Genomic DNA, 19,180 nt, shown 5'->3' on the forward strand with positions numbered 1-19,180 from the left:
TGTCTCCTGTGGAGCCCGTCTATCCCCATGGTCCTTACGGAGTCCCCAGCATCCTCTAGGACGTAAGAGAAATAACTAAATAAATATATATATATATATATACACTGCTCAAAAAAATAAAGGGAACACTAAAATAACACATCCTAGATCTGAATGAATGAAATATTCTTATTAAATACTTTGTTCTTAACATAGTTGAATGTGCTGACAACAAAATCACACAAAATTTTTCAATGGAAATCAAATTTATTAACCCATGGAGGTCTGGATTTGGAGTCACCCTCAAAATTAAAGTGGAAAAACACACTACAGGCTGATTCAACTTTGATGTAATGTCCTTAAAACAAGTCAAAATGAGGCTCAGTAGTGTGTGTGGCCTCCACGTGTCTGTATGACCTCCCTACAACCCACACAAGTGGCTCAGGTAGTGCAGCTCATCCAGGATGGCACATCAATGCGAGCTGTGGCAAGAAGGTTTGCTGTGTCTGTCAGCGTAGTGTCCAGAGCATGGAGGCGCTACCAGGAGACAGGCCAGTACATCAGGAGACGTGGAGGAGGCCGTAGGAGGGCAACAACCCAGCAGCAGGACTGCTACCTCCGCCTTTGTGCAAGGAGGAACAGGAGGAGCACTGCCAGAGCCCTGCAAAATGACCTCCAGCAAGCCACAAATGTGCATGTGTCTACTCAAACGATCAGAAACAGACTCCATGAGGGTGGTATGAGGGCCCGACGTCCACAGGTGGGGGTTGTGCTTACAGCCCAACACCGTGCAGGACATTTGGCATTTGACAGAGAACACCAAGATTGGCAAATTCGCCACTGGCGCCCTGTGCTCTTCACAGATGAAAGCAGGTTCTCACTGAGCACATGTGACAGACGCGACAGAGTCTGGAGACGCCAAGGAGAATGTTCTGCTGCCTGCAACATCCTCCAGCATGACCGGTTTGGCTGTGGGTCAGTAATTGGTTGGGGTGGTATTTCTTTGGGGGGCCGCACAGCCCTCCATGTGCTCGCCAGAGGTAGCCTGGCTGCCATTAGGTACCGAGATGAGATCCTCAGACCCCTTGTGAGACCATATGCTGGTGCGGTTGGCCCTGGGTTCCTCCTAATGCAAGACAATGCTAGGCCTCATGTGGCTGGAGTGTGTCAGCAGTTCCTGCAAGATGAAGGCATTGATGCTATGGACTGGCCCGCCCGTTCCCCAGACCTGAATCCAATTGAGCACATCTGGGACATCATGTCTTGCTCCATCCATTGCACCACAGACTGTCCAGGAGTTGGCGGATGCTTTAGTCCAGGTCTGGGAGAAGATCCCTCAGGAGACCATCTGCCACCTCATCAGGAGCATGCCCAGGCATTGTAGGGAGGTCATACAGGCACGTGGAGGCCACACGCACTACTGAGCCTTATTTTTACTTTTTTTAAGGACATTACATCAAAGTTGGATCAGCCTGTAGTGTGTTTTTCCACTTTAATTTTGAGGGTGACTCCAAATCCAGACCTCCATGGGTTAATAAATTTGATTTCCATTGATAATTTTTGTGTGATTTTGTTGTCAGCACATTCAACTATGTAAAGAACAAAGTATTTAATAAGAATATTTTATTCATTCAGATCTAGGATGTGTTATTTTAGTGTTCCCTTTATTTTTTTGAGCAGTGTGTATGTATATATATATATATATATAGAGAGAGAGAGAGATACTGTATATATATATATATATATATATATAGAGAGAGAGAGATACATTCTGTGTGTGTATATATATATATATATATATACACGCACAACCATCTACAGTAAACTACAAGTCACAGATGACCACATGTAGGTGCGAGACCACAGGTCGAGTTATTTTATACAGGTCACGGATATCTGATGTCACTTCTTATATTCGAGATACTTAAAAGCAGGGGGTGAATTATTCTTCATAATCAAACAAGTTTTCCTGAGGAACACTGGCATGATAAAATCATAAAGCATTCAGAGGGGGAAGTTTGTGCTGCTCAGCAAGTACGTGTCTGCCCTCCGTCCCAGCCAGTCACACCAGTGGTGGATTCAGATTGAGGACTTCTTGCTGTCACACGGTAAGCGGCAGTGGCGGGATTTTTCCTTCTGGACTCACAAACAACTGGCAGTACGAGGGAGTCCAGAATGCAGGGCAGGAATCAAAAAGCGCTGTGGCAGTCCTTCAGGGCTTTAACAAAGCCTCAGGAGTGAGCTCTCCCACCTGCAGCTCTAGCTCCCTTCTGCACAGCAAATGCATACCTCCGAACTGTTCCAGTTTTGTCAGGACCGTCCCATTCTTCGGGCATTAACTCTCCGGAATTTCCACAGAGCGCGCAGCTCACAGGCTATTACAAACTGTATGTAGATGAGTTTAAGCGATAATGTCCACTACATGTTTTAATACTTAGAATGTTTTAATTCAGTTTGTCAGTATAGAATTTATTATATAATTAATACAGTATAATACACAAATAGAGAATAATTCTGTCATTCACATAAGTCCCTCTCCTAGTGGAATTTATAATCCATGTACCTGATCATATGGACACACAAACACCCTGGGGTTAATTTTTTGGCTGCAGCCAATAAACCTACTTGTATAATTTTTGGGGTGTAGGCAGTGCTCGAAGTGGGCCGGTATACACAGGTATGGCATATTGACACTTCGAGCACTGAAGACCCCGCCGCCTTTCAAATTCTGCGCTGGAGTTAGCAGCCATTCAGGAGCAGTCCACGGCAGATGTCAAATGGTGGACGCTGCCCTAGGCCTCACCACCGGCCATGTCCTCCTCACCACCGCTGCTGCCCAGGACCTTCTCCGCACCGCTGCCACCCACGTCCTCCTCACCACCACCGCCTACATCCACCTCACCGCCACCACCCACAAGGGCCTTCTCCTCACCGTCACCAACTACAGCCTCTGCACCGCCGCCGACAACAGGTACTTTTCCCTATGTCCCTTTTGTCACTCTTTCTGTCACTGCTGTCCCTCTCCCTGTCACTCTGTCTGTCACTCTCCCTGTCCCTGCTGTCACTCTCTCTGTCCCTGCTGTCACTATCCCTGCTGTCACTCTTCCTGTCCCTGCCGTCACTCTCTCTGTCACTGTCCCTGCTGTCACTGTCCCTATGTCCCTGTTGTACCTCTCTCTGTCCCTGCTGTCACTCTATCTGTCCCTGCTGTCACTCCCTCTGTCACTGTCCCTGCTGTCACTCTCCCTGTCACTGTCCCTGAATTGTGGATCATACTGTGAATTGTGGGTCATACCGTGTTGCATAATGTGAATTTTGGATCATTCTATGTGGCATAATGTGAATTTTGGCTCATTCCATGGGAATTTTGGATCATTCAGTGTGGCGTAATGTGTAAGGGGCATCAGTACTAGATGGTATAAGGGGTCCTACTATTGTGGTGCATAATGTGTATAAGGGGTTCATGGTGTGGTACACTACACTTAAGGACACGCCCCCTTTTAGTGGCCATGCCCCTTTTCCAGAGCGCGCGCATAATTGCAACCTTCACTTTTCCATACCCCCGCTTCAAAATTTCCACTTCGACCACTGGGTGTAGGAGGAAACTCTAGCAACCGGGGAAAACCCATGCAAATATGGGAAGAACATACAGATTAGCCATACAGTATATGCCATAATATATTAGACATAATGCTAACCACTATGACAACTGTGCCGCATGATTTATGTCTATTTGGAGATTTTGTTTTATCCCATTATTGCTATAACTTGATATTTCTGTTGTTAAATCTTATACATTTCACTTGCATGCAGTCTGGTTTCTTCCATGTATGACATCTAATTTCAACACTCAACATAGTTTATTCAATCAGTATGATATTATCTCGTGCATTTATCAAATATCCCATATACACCTGATGCATATTCCTTTTGCTTGTCAGCATTTAGTTCATAAAAATGTATATAATATGAATATTCTGTTATACTTGTCCCCACTATATTTCCTTCATCCAATGGTCGGACAACACTTCTATTGGTTATTATAGTCTAGCAACCTGAACTGCATATTCTTTCTTTGTGTGTTAGTTAGATGGGCCCTTCAACAGCTTGACAGCATGAGAGGTTTATCGATAGACTTAGGAGGTTGTAAATTTAGCACATCTACGATCAGTTTCTCTGACATGAGGGGGGATGCCAAGCACAGGGCCAGTCCGCCCCGCATGTCAGGCCCTACTCCCCCCCCCCCCCCGCACAGGTGCAAAAGCATTGCACGGCGGCAATTCTTTTGTACCTGGCGAGTAGCTCCCTGCAGGTGCATCCCAGGTCACAGTGGCAGCATGTGACGTCACGCAGCTGCCGCGGCCCGCCCTCACAATGTTCCGGACACACCTGTGTTGTCCGGACCATGCTCCGCCAACGGCGTTCTAACGCCGTTGGCACACCCTCTCCCGCCCCGCGACCACCTCTAGCTGTCAATCAGGCAGAGGCGATCGCAGCCCAGAGATGCTGTAAAGTGATTCAGACTGCGATCGCTGCAGTCTGAATTACCCCCTAGTCATTTTTGGACTAGATTTATGTATTTTATTAAGTTTCCCTATGAATTTGAAAGTGCTTATTATTACCTAAGTGGGTTAATAATTGATGCAAAAAAAATAAGGTTACGCTGAAAGAATACATATTGTTGCTGATGCATAGCTGAAAGCAAATGGGCTATAATTACACCCACATTGTTTGCATGTAAATAAATGTGGGTACTCACCGGTATAATGTATTGTACATATTCAAACAACTGCACAACTGTATGCTGGTTTCATAGCCATCGTGATTATCAGGGCACACTTGCTCCAGCTCTATCCTTGGTGTACAGGTGTGTACACACGATGAGATCTTTGCTATGGCCGATTTTGACTGTGCGATTTCCCCTGAACTCCCCCAGAGCCCAGATAGCCCAGATAGTACAGATTTTGACTGTTCTTTCGATTTTGTCTATATACGATTTTGACTAAGTGCCAATTTTGATTATACTTTGTACTATGTAGTACACTAGATAGTCAAGATTGACTTGCCTGCACAGTCCTATCTAGCCTTGAGATATCGACCCCACGGGAGTGCGCATCTGGATCGAATTGGTATCGCAAGCTGCCTAACACTTTGAAATGTGCACTAACTTTCCTTAAGATTTTAACTGTATAGTCAAAATCTTACAGATTTATCTCACCGTGTGTACACACCTTAAGAGATCCACCATAAAACAGGTATATTTATGCATACACAAAGGGGCAGATGGACTGAGCCTTGGAGAGAGATAAAGTACCAGCCAATCAGCTACTAACTGTCATTTTACAGGCTGTGTGTGAAACATGGCAGTTAGTAGATGATTGGTTGGTACTTTATCTCTCTCCGTTCTATTACTTTCCAAGGCTTAGTGAGTACATCTGTCCCACAATATGCATAGTCCGCAGTTCCATAGATAAACCTCAAGTCTCCCTTGTTTAACTTTGCTTATGTGTGAACTCCCAGTTAGGATACAGTAGAGATGAGACGAGTTGCGTACAACTCAGTACTGCCCATAGTTTTGTACGGTCTGCCCCAGAACAAACACGAGCTATCCGTCCTCAGAACTGACTTGTATTCAACTCTGCATCAGACCCAATATCTATTCACATATTAATTTGGTATTTATATTTGGAAAACTGACTTCCATTGGCACCGCGTAGAACTTGGCATCCCAAAGCAGTTTTAGCAGTCTGGGCACAACACAGGTACTGTCCATCTTGGTGGAACCTTGGATGAAACTTCTGAGCCTTGTCAGTATTACAGTGGATAACTAAGAAACAAAAAGGTAAAACTTGGAATGATGATTTATATAACATATGTCTTTTGTAAAGTCCAATGACTAGAATATATTTATACAGTAATTGCTAATGTTTACATTCTGCAATTGAAAAGCAAAATAAAAAAAATACAGAGATAGTCTCTTTAAGGAATTGCCATTCAGGGGCCTGATTTACAATTATGAGAAAGTAATAAAACGGAGCAATTTGCACCTTGGTAAAACCATGTTGCACGGCAGTTGGGCAGATTGAAAACTTGCAAGAGATTATGGGGGATATCCTACTCGCCCTGGTAAAACATTGGGTGCGAGAAACGTATGATTTTCGCGATTTTTCCAGATGTTTCACCGATTTTTTTTTTTACAGGCTATCCGGATCGATCCAGATTGATCGACTGTAAAAAAAAAATGGCCTTTTTCGGTAGAAACAGCCCCGTTTTCGCACGAAAACGGGGCTGTTTCTGGGGATTTGGTTTCAGGCAGGCGAAACAAAATCCCTGATGAACAGGACAACCTGCAGTGTCCCATGCCCGCTGCAGCAGCAGCAGGCTGGGACTGCAGGCATGGTGCTGCGGCCCGGAAGCTGCCACTTGGCGCAGTGAATCCCGGTGGAGAAGCCGGGGCAGCGTTGTGACCGCATCTCCCCCGGCAGTGGTCACATGATGGGGGAGTGCTCATGTGATGGGGCAGTGCTGCACCGGGAGCTGTCAGGAGCCGGCACCCTGTGCAGAATCAGGTTACCCCTGATAAGCCACCGCTCGTGCTAATAGGAGAATACGTAATAGGATAGCCCCCGGCTGGCCAATTACCGGGGACGATTACCGGGGCTAATTGGATATCCTTCTTAGAATTGAAGTGTGTACTAGATAAATTTTACATTGTGTAAAAAACAAAGTTGTCATGTATTTGTTTGTGGATTTAAAAACAGTATTTTCCTTAAAGGCAAAAAAATAAAATCAAGAAAATAAATGCATTTGTATCCCTTGCACGACAACATGGTTTGTTCCAGGAGTAAGCCAAATTAGTGGAAGCATGTACCCGCACGGGCTTGCCTCCTTCGTCATGCTTCGGGCAAGGGGCCTAATTCTGAGTTGATTGCAGCAGCAATTTTGTTAGCAATTGGGCAAAACCATGTGCACTGCAGAAGGGGCAGATGTAACATGTGCAGAGAGAGTTAGATTTGGGAGGGGTGTATTCAAACTGAAATCTAAATTGCAGTGTAAAAATAAAGCAGCCAGTATTTACCCTGCACAGAAACTAAATAACCCACCCAAATCTAACTCTCTCTGCACATGTTATATCTGCCCCCCCCCCCCCCCTGCAGTGCACATGGTTTTGCCCAATTGATAACAAACTTGCTGCTGCGATCAACTCAGAATTACCCCCAAGGTTACTATTCCCAATTGTAGTCCAAATGGATGGTAAATTATGAAAAAGTTGAAAAAAAAAAGCTTGGGTGACAATGGTCAACTCACATATGGTCGATATGTGTGTGGACCATTGTCACATCGACTATTTGAACCTGCCAACCTTTTGAACTGGTCAACATTAAGCACTGTCGACCTTATGACCATGTCGACCTTCTGTACCTGTCAACCTAATGCATGTTGACCATATGGGGTCCACCTATTCACCGACAACCCAATGATTGTTGATCTAGCTTCTGGAACCCTTTAAAACAAGGACCGTAAGGGTGCCTTGAGGACCGCTTTTGAGAGCCTCTGAAATAATTTGATGTCAATGTCTAGAAGCAATGTACTACTACTACTACTACTACTACTAGTCCTACTACTACTACTACTACTACTACTACTATTACCACCGTTACATTCACTGAAAAAGCTGCAACAGTGAAATGTATTTTATTTTGTTTCATATCTGGATAGAATTTTATTTTTAATGAAGGTTTTTTTAAATTTCATTTAATGGGCCTAAACATGGACCTGGACAATCGTCAGACTCCATGGACTAGGAATATGTCCCACAAATTAGCCAGGACGGTGCCAATTTGTTTGTAATTAGCATACCCACAACTAATAAACAAACATCACTCGGGGGAAGAGGTACCTTGGTTTAAGGAGGAGAGTGACACATAGTTGATTACATATCAAGCTACTCTTGAGAAGAGAGGTTACCATGTTTTAGCTGGTGGATCCAACGTTTCCGTAGTTCTTCTGTGGGTGCGAAGACATACAGCGGTCCCTCATCATATATTATCTGAAAAATTAAAATATTACATTACATTATGGAAGTTAGACACATCTAGCACAGTGACCAACAGTGATATAAAAGGCACATGACCACTGTAGTATCTATAATAGGTGCAAGGTGTGCAGTGGGGCCCAGGAACTGCACACCTTCCGCTAATATTATTGTACTTACCGCTTTCAAGGGGGGTGTCCTGGGGGTTCTGAACCAAATCCGAACATTTTTAATTTAAAATACAGATATTCCCAACTTGTCATCTGCTCAGAGGTGGTAAATTGAAATTTGCAATAAAATTACTGCAAATCCATATTTGCGGATAATTGAATAAGCATTTTTTAGCAATCCGCTTTTTGCGGGTACTTGAATTTGGCCCTATATTGGGGTATATGAGGTTATATGAATGTTTAGAAACTTTGGATTAGACAAACATGATAAATACACTTTGCGGTTTAATTTTGCAGTAGTAACCTGCATATAATAGCAGACTAGTGTAATAATTTGGGCAATGTACAGATAACTTGTGCTGTTGATTGTCATCAACATAACTGCTTCTCATTGTACAGATGGGTCCTCCGTTATCTTGACTGTTTCTGCGCCTAGACGGATGTTTAGTCATGCTAAGGCAATAGCTTAGCTTGCTGAGTTTAATCACGGACAGTCACGTTAAGGCGATAATAGATACTCACCATGCATTACACATCTCCACCACTGGGTGGCTAATGCTCCACTAACCCAGTACTTTAGATCGTATAGCAGCGGATTGATCTACAGCCCTGGCAAATGGTCAGTGACGACTGTAATGGTTTTTTTTTTTTTTTTCATAATTTGTTTATTGATCAACCAAAAACACATAAAATAAAACAGGCAAACATCTGGAAAGTACATAAGTGGATATCGGCAAAGGATAAAAATACAGTACAGATCCAGAAATTAACATGACAGACATAACGGCTGACCTATTTTTTCATATTTAAATCGAGGAAAGAGAATAGAAAGATCAGAAAAGAGAGGGGGGAGAAGAGAAACAATGAGAGAGGAATGGAGAAGGATAGGGGAAAAAGGATACGGGGATAGGGAACTAGAGTATCACTCAATACAAGAGTTCTAGAAAACATGTTGGCACCTCTGAGAAATGGTGAAGACAGTCAAGCAACATCACTGTTGAACCACACAATCTTGGCTGCAAACATCAAGAGAGAGGAGACAGCTGCCCACGCTTGGGAACAGGGTCAAAAAGCCTGTGCAGCTGATCCCGGGTATGTAAAGACATATTACTTAAAGCTAAGCCCCACTTCTTGTGGAAAAGGCTAATACCATTTGTTGTAAATACAGTCGCCGCACGGCGTTCATGATAGATAACTTCTAATAAAGCAGTCTCCCATTCTTGTATAGTTGGGGCCGTCGGGTAAATCCAGTGGGAAAGTATCATTTGCTTTGCCACAGTTACCATAACCGTTAAGGCCGGGACTATAGGAGAAATGCCAGGGATTCCCAACCAGTTTGAAAAATCAGCAAATAACATGCTCGGATATTTAGCGATAAATTCAAAACAAACATTTTGTTGAAGTAGGTACAGATTTTATGCCAAAATTTCTTAATCTTACAGCAGGACCAGAAATTGTGAGTCAAATTGGCATTCAGCATGGAGCACTTAACATATAACCCTAATTCTGAGGGATTAAAATGTTTCCTCTGTGCCGGGGAGACATACATTAATAGTCTATTAATAGTCCTAATATGAATTTCTTGTAACTTAGCTGGCTTCAAGTGTTTAAGAGCACGTTTCGTGTTACTTAATATGTGCGTAATGTCTGGGAAATCTGGAATCTCCCTCCTTCAAGCTAATTAGAGGGGGAGCCATGAGGGAGTATTAGCATCAATTAAATCAGCATATAAGTATTTAATTTTGAATGGGCGAGAACGGCAAAGAACTAGGACATTCAGTATTACATGAGAGGAGGGGGACATTCAGACAGGACCCTCAAGAGCTGCAAAATAGTGCCTAAGTTGGAGGTACATGAAGAATTGTTTCTGTGACAGAGAGAATTTGTCTTGCAGTTGGGAAAAAGAGAGAATTTGGCCGCCGGGATCAAAAACATCCATAATTGCAGAAATGCCTTGCAATTTCCATGTATAGAACATTTTGTTGTGCAGTGATGGAAGGAAATTAGGATTTCCCCAGATAGGGATGAAAAGAGTGACATATGCATCAGTCTTTAGATTTTTATGAATCGATACCCAGGCCTTATATGTGTCATGAAATAAAACATTAGAACTGATCTCTTTCAGGATATCTCTCAGGCGGGTGTGTAAAAGTGCAGCCGGAGAATATGGGGAGAAAAGTGCTTCCTCCAGGGGGAGGTTAACATAAGATGTTTGGTTAAGGAGCCAATCTGAAGCATAGTGGAATAGGGCTGCTCTGGCAAACAATTGGACATTAGGGGCACTGAGTCCTCCCTTATGTTTAGGAAGGAACGTACGAGACTTTGGCATGCGCGGTCTTCCATTCTTCCAAATAAATTTGGAGAATAATCTGGAGCATACCAGAGCGTCTGATCTAGATATTGTTACAGGTAGCATCTGGAGCAGATATGATAATTTTGGAAAGGTCACTGATTTCGCCACTACAGTCCTGCCTATGATGGAGAGGGGGAGATCGATCCAATTTTCCAATTGACGCCTCATTTTCTGGATGATTGGCGTATAATTACAAGAATAGATTTGGGAGGTATGTGTGGGGATGTTAATTCCTAAGTATTTTAACGAAACCGTGTTGATTTTGAGACGAGGTGTGAGATTCGTGAGGTCTACCGAAGCCAATTGGGGGCCTATGGGGAGCAAGTCAGATTTGCTAACATTCACTCTGTACCCTGCAAACGATCCGAATTTAGTTATGATATCGAATATGGCTGGAATGGAAGTCAGTGGGTCACGCACAAACAAGAGCATATCGTCTGCGAATAAACTTAACTTATTGTGCACATTGCCCACCTCAACACCAGAGAAGGAGTGAAGGCGTCTAAGCGCGATGGCTAGGGGTTCCAGAGCCAATGCAAACAGGAGGGGAGAAAGTGGGCAGCCTTGTCTAGTACCTCTTTGGGTAAAGAAAGAAGCGGACAGGAATTTGTTAGCGAAGATTTGAGTGAGGGGTTCGTGGTAGAGGGCCTGCAGCGTGGAAACAAACGTAGGAGGGAAACCAAACCTCCGGAGAGTCTCGAACAGGTGGTCCCATGTAACAAAATCAAAAGCCTTCTCGGCATCTAATGATAGCAGGAAGGTAGGACCACCCGCCCGAGAGGACTCCAAGGCCTGCATAATAGCGAGGATCTTCCTAATATTTGTCACTGAATGCCTTCCCCACGCAAAACCAGTTTGGTCTTCATGAATGAGATTCGGAAGCATTTTTTTTATCCTATCTGACAAAAGTTTAGTGAAGATTTTATAGTCGACGTTAAGTAACGCGATAGGTCTGTACGAGGAAGGCAACAGCGGGTCTCGCCCCGGTTTGGGCAATACTCTAATGGAGGCCGAATTGAAATATTGTGGGATCCTGTGAAGGGAATAAATGGAATTGTACAGAAATGCTAAGGGGGCACTAATTCTTGTCTCAAGAATCTTATAGAATTCTGCGGACAATCCATCAGGGCCTGGAGATTTAAGATTTTTAAGAGAATGAATGGTGTCCAGAACTTCGTGCTCGGTGATGGGGGCCGCGAGTGATACCGAATGTGCGTGACTAAGTTGGGGTAATTCTATCTCCTTCCAAAAATCATTTCCCGGATTTATTGCCAAAGCGAAATATATTATGTCTACCCGCCCCCAAAAATTTATTAGAAATTTGCGTAAGGACTTGATCAAAATGTTGTTTAGCCTTAGTGTAAATAGTTTTCCTATCCAGCGTGTGGGATGCTTTAAAGTCCTGAAAGGAGGAAGTGAGATTAGATTGAGCAGCACGGTAGGCAGTATTCATTTATTTTTTAAACTTAGCGACAAACGCAATAATATCTCCCCTCAGCACTGCCTTGGCAGTCTGCCAAAACAGAGCCGGGTTCGATTCATGTGCAGAGTTATTGAGGCAATAGGAGTCCCAAGCGGCAAGCAACGTGTCTTGGAAGTGTTGGGATCCCGCCAAGCGGGCGGGGAACCTCCACTGAGAGGAGGAGCCCAGTATATACTTAGTTTGGAGCGTGATGGAGATAGGTGCATGATCTGAAATTAGTATTGGTTCTATACTAGAGATGAGCGGGTTCGGTTTCTCTGAATCCGAACCCGCACGAACTTCATGTTTTTTTTCACGGGTCCGAGCGACTCGGATCTTCCCGCCTTGCTCGGTTAACCCGAGCGCGCCCGAACGTCATCATGACGCTGTCGAATTCTCGCGAGACTCGGATTCTATATAAGGAGCCGCGCGTCGCCGCCATTTTCACACGTGCATTGAGATTGATAGGGAGAGGACGTGGCTGGCGTCCTCTCCATTTAGATTAGGAGAGAGAGAGAGAGATTGACCTGAGGCTGATACTGTAGAAGAGAGTGCAGAGTTTAGTGACTGACCACAGTGACCACCAGCAGTGCAGTTGTTTTATTTAATATATCCGTTCTCTGCCTGAAAAAAACGGTACACACAGTGACTCAGTCACATACCATATCTGTGTGCACTGCTCAGCCCAGTGTGCTGCATGCCTGCATCATCATCTATGTATATATATCTGACTGTGCTCAGCTCACACAGCTTATAATTGTGGGGGAGACTGGGGAGCACTGCAGTGCCAGTTATAGGTTATAGCAGGAGCCAGGAGTACAAGACAGTCACATACCATATCTGTGTGCACTGCTCAGCCCAGTGTGCTGCATCATCTATGTATATATTATATATCTGACTGTGCTCAGCTCACACAGCTTATAATTGTGGGGGAGACTGGGGAGCACTGCAGTGCCAGTTATAGGTTATAGCAGGAGCCAGGAGTACATATTATATTAAAATTAAACAGTGCACACTTTTGCTGCAGGAGTGCCACTGCCAGTGTGACTGACCAGTGACCTGACCACACTGACCACCAGTATAGTTAGTAGTATACTATATTGTGATTGCCTGAAAAAGTTAAACACTCGTCGTGTGACTTCACTTGTGTGGTGTTTTTTTTTTTATTCTATAAAAAACTCATTCTGCTGACAGACAGTGTCCAGCAGGTCCGTCATTATATAATATATATACCTGTCCGGCTGCAGTAGTGATATATATATATTTTTTATATCATTATTTATCATCCAGTCGCAGCAGACACAGTACGGTAGTTCACGGCTGTGGCTACCTCTGTGTCGGCACTCGGCAGTCCGTCCATAATTGTATACCACCTAACCGTGGTTTTTTTTTCTTTCTTCTTCATACATACATACTACGACATCTCTTTATCAACCAGTCTATATTAGCAGCAGACACAGTACAGTACGGTAGTTCACGGCTGTGGCTACCTCTGTGTCGGCACTCGGCAGTCCGTCCATAATTGTATACCACCTAACCGTGGTTTTTTTTCCTTTCTTCTTTATACATACATACTACGACATCTCTTTATCAACAAGTCTATATTAGCAGCAGACACAGTACAGTACGGTAGTTCACGGCTGTGGCTACCTCTGTGTCGGCACTCGGCAGTCCGTCCATAATTGTATACCACCTAACCGTGGTTTTTTTTTCTTTCTTCTTCATACATACATACTACGACATCTCTTTATCAACCAGTCTATATTAGCAGCAGACACAGTACAGTACGGTAGTTCACGGCTGTGGCTACCTCTGTGTCGGCACTCGGCAGTCCGTCCATAATTGTATACCACCTAACCGTGGTTTTTTTTTCTTTCTTCTTTATACATACATACTACGACATCTCTTTATCAACCAGTCTATATTAGCAGCAGACACAGTACAGTACGGTAGTTCACGGCTGTGGCTACCTCTGTGTCGGCACTCGGCAGTCCGTCCATAATTGTATACCACCTAACCGTGGTTTTTTTTTCTTTCTTCTTCATACATACATACTACGACATCTCTTTATCAACCAGTCTATATTAGCAGCAGACACAGTACAGTACGGTAGTTCACGGCTGTGGCTACCTCTGTGTCGGCACTCGGCAGTCCGTCCATAATTGTATACCACCTACCCGTGGTTTTTTTTTCTTTCTTCTTTATACATACATACTACTACATCTCTTTATCAACCAGTCTATATTAGCAGCAGACACAGTACGGTAGTTCACGGCTGTAGCTACCTCTGTGTCGGCACTCGGCAGTCCGTCCATAATTGTATACTAGTATCCATCCATCTCCATTGTTTACCTGAGGTGCCTTTTAGTTGTGCCTATTAAAATATGGAGAACAAAAATGTTGAGGTTCCAAAATTAGGGAAAGATCAAGATCCACTTCCACCTCGTGCTGAAGCTGCTGCCACTAGTCATGGCCGAGACGATGAAATGCCAGCAACGTCGTCTGCCAAGGCCGATGCCCAATGTCATAGTACAGAGCATGTCAAATCCAAAACACCAAATATCAGTAAAAAAAGGACTCCAAAACCTAAAATAAAATTGTCGGAGGAGAAGCGTAAACTTGCCAATATGCCATTTACCACACGGAGTGGCAAGGAACGGCTGAGGCCCTGGCCTATGTTCATGGCTAGTGGTTCAGCTTCACATGAGGATGGAGGCACTCAGCCTCTCGCTAGAAAAATGAAAAGACTCAAGCTGGCAAAAGCAGTAGCACCGCAAAGAACTGTGCGTTCTTCGAAATCCCAAATCCACAAGGAGAGTCCAATTGTGTCGGTTGCGATGCCTGACCTTCCCAACACTGGACGTGAAGAGCATGCGCCTTCCACCATTTGCACGCCCCCTGCAAGTGCTGGAAGGAGCACCCGCAGTCCAGTTCCTGATAGTCAGATTGAAGATGTCAGTGTTGAAGTACACTAGGATGAGGAGGATATGGGTGTTGCTGGCGCTGGGGAGGAAATTGACCAGGAGGATTCTGATGGTGAGGTGTTTTGTTTAAGTCAGGCACCCGGGGAGACACCTGTTGTCCATGGGAGGAATATGGCCGTTGACATGCCTGGTGAAAATACCCAAAAAATCAGCTCTTCGGTGTGGAACTATTTCAACAGAAATGCGGACAACAGGTGTCAAGCCGTGTGTTCCCTTTGTCAAGCTGTAATAAGTAGGGGTAAGGACGTTAACCACCTCGGAACATCCTCCCTTATACGTCACCTGCAGCGCATTCATAATAAGTCAGTGACAAGTTCAAAAACTTTGGGTGACAGCGGAAGCAGTCCACTGACCAGTAAATCCCTTCCTCTTGTAACCAAGCTCACGCAAACCACCCCACCAACTCCCTCAGTGTCAATTTCCTCCTTCCCCAGGAATGCCAATAGTCCTGCAGGCCATGTCACTGGCAATTCTGACGAGTCCTCTCCTGCCTGGGATTCCTCCGATGCATCCTTGCGTGTAACGCCTACTGCTGCTGGCGCTGCTGTTGTTGCTGCTGGGAGTCGATGGTCATCCCAGAGGGGAAGTCGTAAGCCCACTTGTACTACTTCCAGTAAGCAATTGACTGTTCAACAGTCCTTTGCGAGGAAGATGAAATATCACAGCAGTCATCCTGCTGCAAAGCGGATAACTGAGGCCTTGACAACTATGTTGGTGTTAGACGTGCATCCGGTATCCGCCGTTAGTTCACAGGGAACTAGACAATTTATTGAGGCAGTGTGCCCCCGTTACCAAATACCATCTAGGTTCCACTTCTCTAGGCAGGCGATACCGAAAATGTACACAGACGTCAGAAAAAGACTCACCAGTGTCCTAAAAAATGCAGTTGTACCCAATGTCCACTTAACCACGGACATGTGGACAAGTGGAGCAGGGCAGGGTCAGGACTATATGACTGTGACAGCCCACTGGGTAGATGTATGGACTCCCGCCGCAAGAACAGCAGCGGCGGCACCAGTAGCAGCATCTCGCAAACGCCAACTCTTTCCTAGGCAGGCTACGCTTTGTATCACCGGTTTCCAGAATACGCACACAGCTGAAAACCTCTTACGGCAACTGAGGAAGATCATCGCGGAATGGCTTACCCCAATTGGACTCTCCTGTGGATTTGTGGCATCGGACAACGCCAGCAATATTGTGTGTGCATTAAATATGGGCAAATTCCAGCACGTCCCATGTTTTGCACATACCTTGAATTTGGTGGTGCAGAATTATTTAAAAAACGACAGGGGCGTGCAAGAGATGCTGTCGGTGGCCAGAAAAATTGCGGGACACTTTCGGCGTACAGGCACCACGTACAGAAGACTGGAGCACCACCAAAAACTACTGAACCTGCCCTGCCATCATCTGAAGCAAGAAGTGGTAACGAGGTGGAATTCAACCCTCTATATGCTTCAGAGGTTGGAGGAGCAGCAAAAGGCCATTCAAGCCTATACAATTGAGCACGATATAGGAGGTGGAATGCACCTGTCTCAAGCGCAGTGGAGAATGATTTCAACGTTGTGCAAGGTTCTGATGCCCTTTGAACTTGCCACACGTGAAGTCAGTTCAGACACTGCCAGCCTGAGTCAGGTCATTCCCCTCATCAGGCTTTTGCAGAAGAAGCTGGAGACATTGAAGGAGGAGCTAACACGGAGCGATTCCGCTAGGCATGTGGGACTTGTGGATGGAGCCCTTAATTCGCTTAACAAGGATTCACAGGTGGTCAATCTGTTGAAATCAGAGCACTACATTTTGGCCACCGTGCTCGATCCTAGATTTAAAGCCTACCTTGGATCTCTCTTTCCGGCAGACACAAGTCTGCTGGGGTTGAAAGACCTGCTGGTGAGAAAATTGTCAAGTCAAGCGGAACGCGACCTGTCAACATCTCCTCCTTCACATTCTCCCGCAACTGGGGGTGCGAGGAAAAGGCTCAGAATTCCGAGCCCACCCGCTGGCGGTGATGCAGGGCAGTCTGGAGCGACTGCTGATGCTGACATCTGGTCCGGACTGAAGGACCTGACAACGATTACGGACATGTCGTCTACTGTCACTGCATATGATTCTCTCACCATTGAAAGAATGGTGGAGGATTATATGAGTGACCGCATTGTTGCCTTATAGGTAATTGTCTGCACTTAGTATAATATTAGGGCAATGGATATTGTCTGAATCAAAATATAATTCATTATAAATAGGCGATGTTACCATAGTGGACAGTATACTGGATATATATAGTAAGGAATAGATATGAAATAAGTTTGAATGTATGAGGTAATGTTTAGCTGATTTAAGAGATTAGGTTTGTGTATGTGTTTATATAGATATACTGTATATTTGTGTTTTACAGCAAGATGGTAAAAAATAGTGTAGGGAACAGGTTTATTCTGCTCTAGTCATAAATAAGGCCAGAGAGGTTACAGTAAGATCAAGAGTCATTGTAGAGAAAAGGTATTAGGCCATAAATGATAATAGGTATGTGACAGAGCTCTGTTGGTCATTGGAATTCACAGGTGTGCTTACAGTAGATCAGAATCTACTGGTTTGTCTATTGTCCAGTGAAGGTTAAAAGCTAGGGAGTATAAATTAACTACTATGAAAAGAGATCACATCCATTGATAAAACATTGTGTAACCGACCCCAGGAAAACTTGTCAATACAACAGAACTTTGGATGAAAAGACATTCCAGATTTTACAATACTATACTTGCTTAAGGCAGTGTGGACACCACACTTTTATGACACCATGCCTCCGTGAACAGGACACGACAGCCCAGTTCAATGTTTGTTTTATTACACCTTGGAATCTGACAAACCTATAATTACCTATTCCATTGGAAACTATGAGAATATGATAGTTTGAATTGGTAAAATATGAGATAAAAGGACCAGACTTGTAGTTAGAAGGAAGAGGGAGAGGGAGAAGAAGAAGGAGAAGGAAGGAAGTCAGTCAGGAGGAGAAGTCACGGAGAACATGCAGAAGGAATGATTCTTGGGATGGCAATCTTTAACTTGCAAGTATAAATATGATAATAATTGAAACTGTTTGTGAAACTTATGTCATGTTGTTTTATGTTATGTAACGAAGGAAACATAGCATAGCTTAATATAATTATAATTAGTATATATATCACTACTGTGTATATCTTATTCTGTACGATTTGATCTGCCTGTAAATAAAGAATCATATAAAAAGAGCGGTAATATTCAAGCTTGAACTCTCTTTAAGGAATCTTAACTTCATAATTTCATAAGTCATATATATATAAGGACTGCATATATTTATCAGCCAATTAATTTGTAAGCCTGACATAATATATTTGCAGATATATATGATAACGCATATTAATTTAAATATATCCATATATTAATAACCATATATGTTATATTAAATATTAATATTCATAAATATGATTCCATAAAGCAATATTGGCGACCACGAATTGGACTTGTTATTACTGAATCTGATTATCTGATTTATAATATTTATGAGGAGTAGCAAATGCTATAAGCTGGCTACCAAATCTGCAGAATCACGGTGGGGATGTATCTATGAAAATTTATTACCATTGTGTAATGTCAATTTTGTATTCTGTATAACCTAGGATAAATGTGTTAGTGCAATATACGTTATTTTAACTAACATAATATCTATTAGGAAGCAGCACCAATGGCTATAAGCCTGCTGGCAAAGTACAAGATCACAGTGGAATAGGTTACAAATGAGAATAAAGAATTTAAAGGCCTAGAATAGAAAATGTGCACAGTGGAAATGAGTATTTCCAAATAAATGAATAAATGTACCAGGTATTAGAGTTTAACCTTAAGACACCGGTCAATCTTAAGGAGAGGATACCTTCAGTACTAAAAACAAAGAATATAAAAATTTAGCATTGTAAATGATTGCAATGTTAAAAATGCAAAAGTTTTCTGTAGCATTAAGAAAAATGCGCAGAACTGCGGCTTTAGAAGCCAAACAGAAATGTAAAGAAGAATCAGGTTCGCGTCTTCGTAAGGCGTGCCTGACCATTAATGCAAAAATGCATTCATTATTTAAGTCCCTTAAACAGAAAAATAAACAGAAAAAGTTTGGGGCAGAAGCAAAAAGCCTGGCAGATTGTAAGCAAACTGTCATGACCTCTCAGGAGGAGATAAAAG

The 19,180-nt window shown here is 43.6% G+C and overlaps 1 protein-coding gene across 1 annotated transcript in view; it reads right to left on the reverse strand.

Moving 5' to 3' along the window:
• The window catches only part of BTK (Bruton tyrosine kinase), a 403,461-nt gene that overhangs the window by 189,964 nt on the left and 194,317 nt on the right, over positions 1 to 19,180 (reverse strand). The window contains exons 5-6 of the mRNA XM_063936954.1: positions 7,948 to 8,029; positions 5,678 to 5,806 (exon numbers count right to left, since the gene is read on the reverse strand). Of these exons, the coding sequence (XP_063793024.1) occupies positions 5,678 to 5,806; positions 7,948 to 8,029 (211 nt within the window). The remainder of the gene's footprint in view (positions 1 to 5,677; positions 5,807 to 7,947; positions 8,030 to 19,180) is intronic.

Source organism: Pseudophryne corroboree, chromosome 8, assembly GCF_028390025.1.
Source record: "Pseudophryne corroboree isolate aPseCor3 chromosome 8, aPseCor3.hap2, whole genome shotgun sequence".
NCBI classification, from domain to species: domain Eukaryota; kingdom Metazoa; phylum Chordata; class Amphibia; order Anura; family Myobatrachidae; genus Pseudophryne; species Pseudophryne corroboree.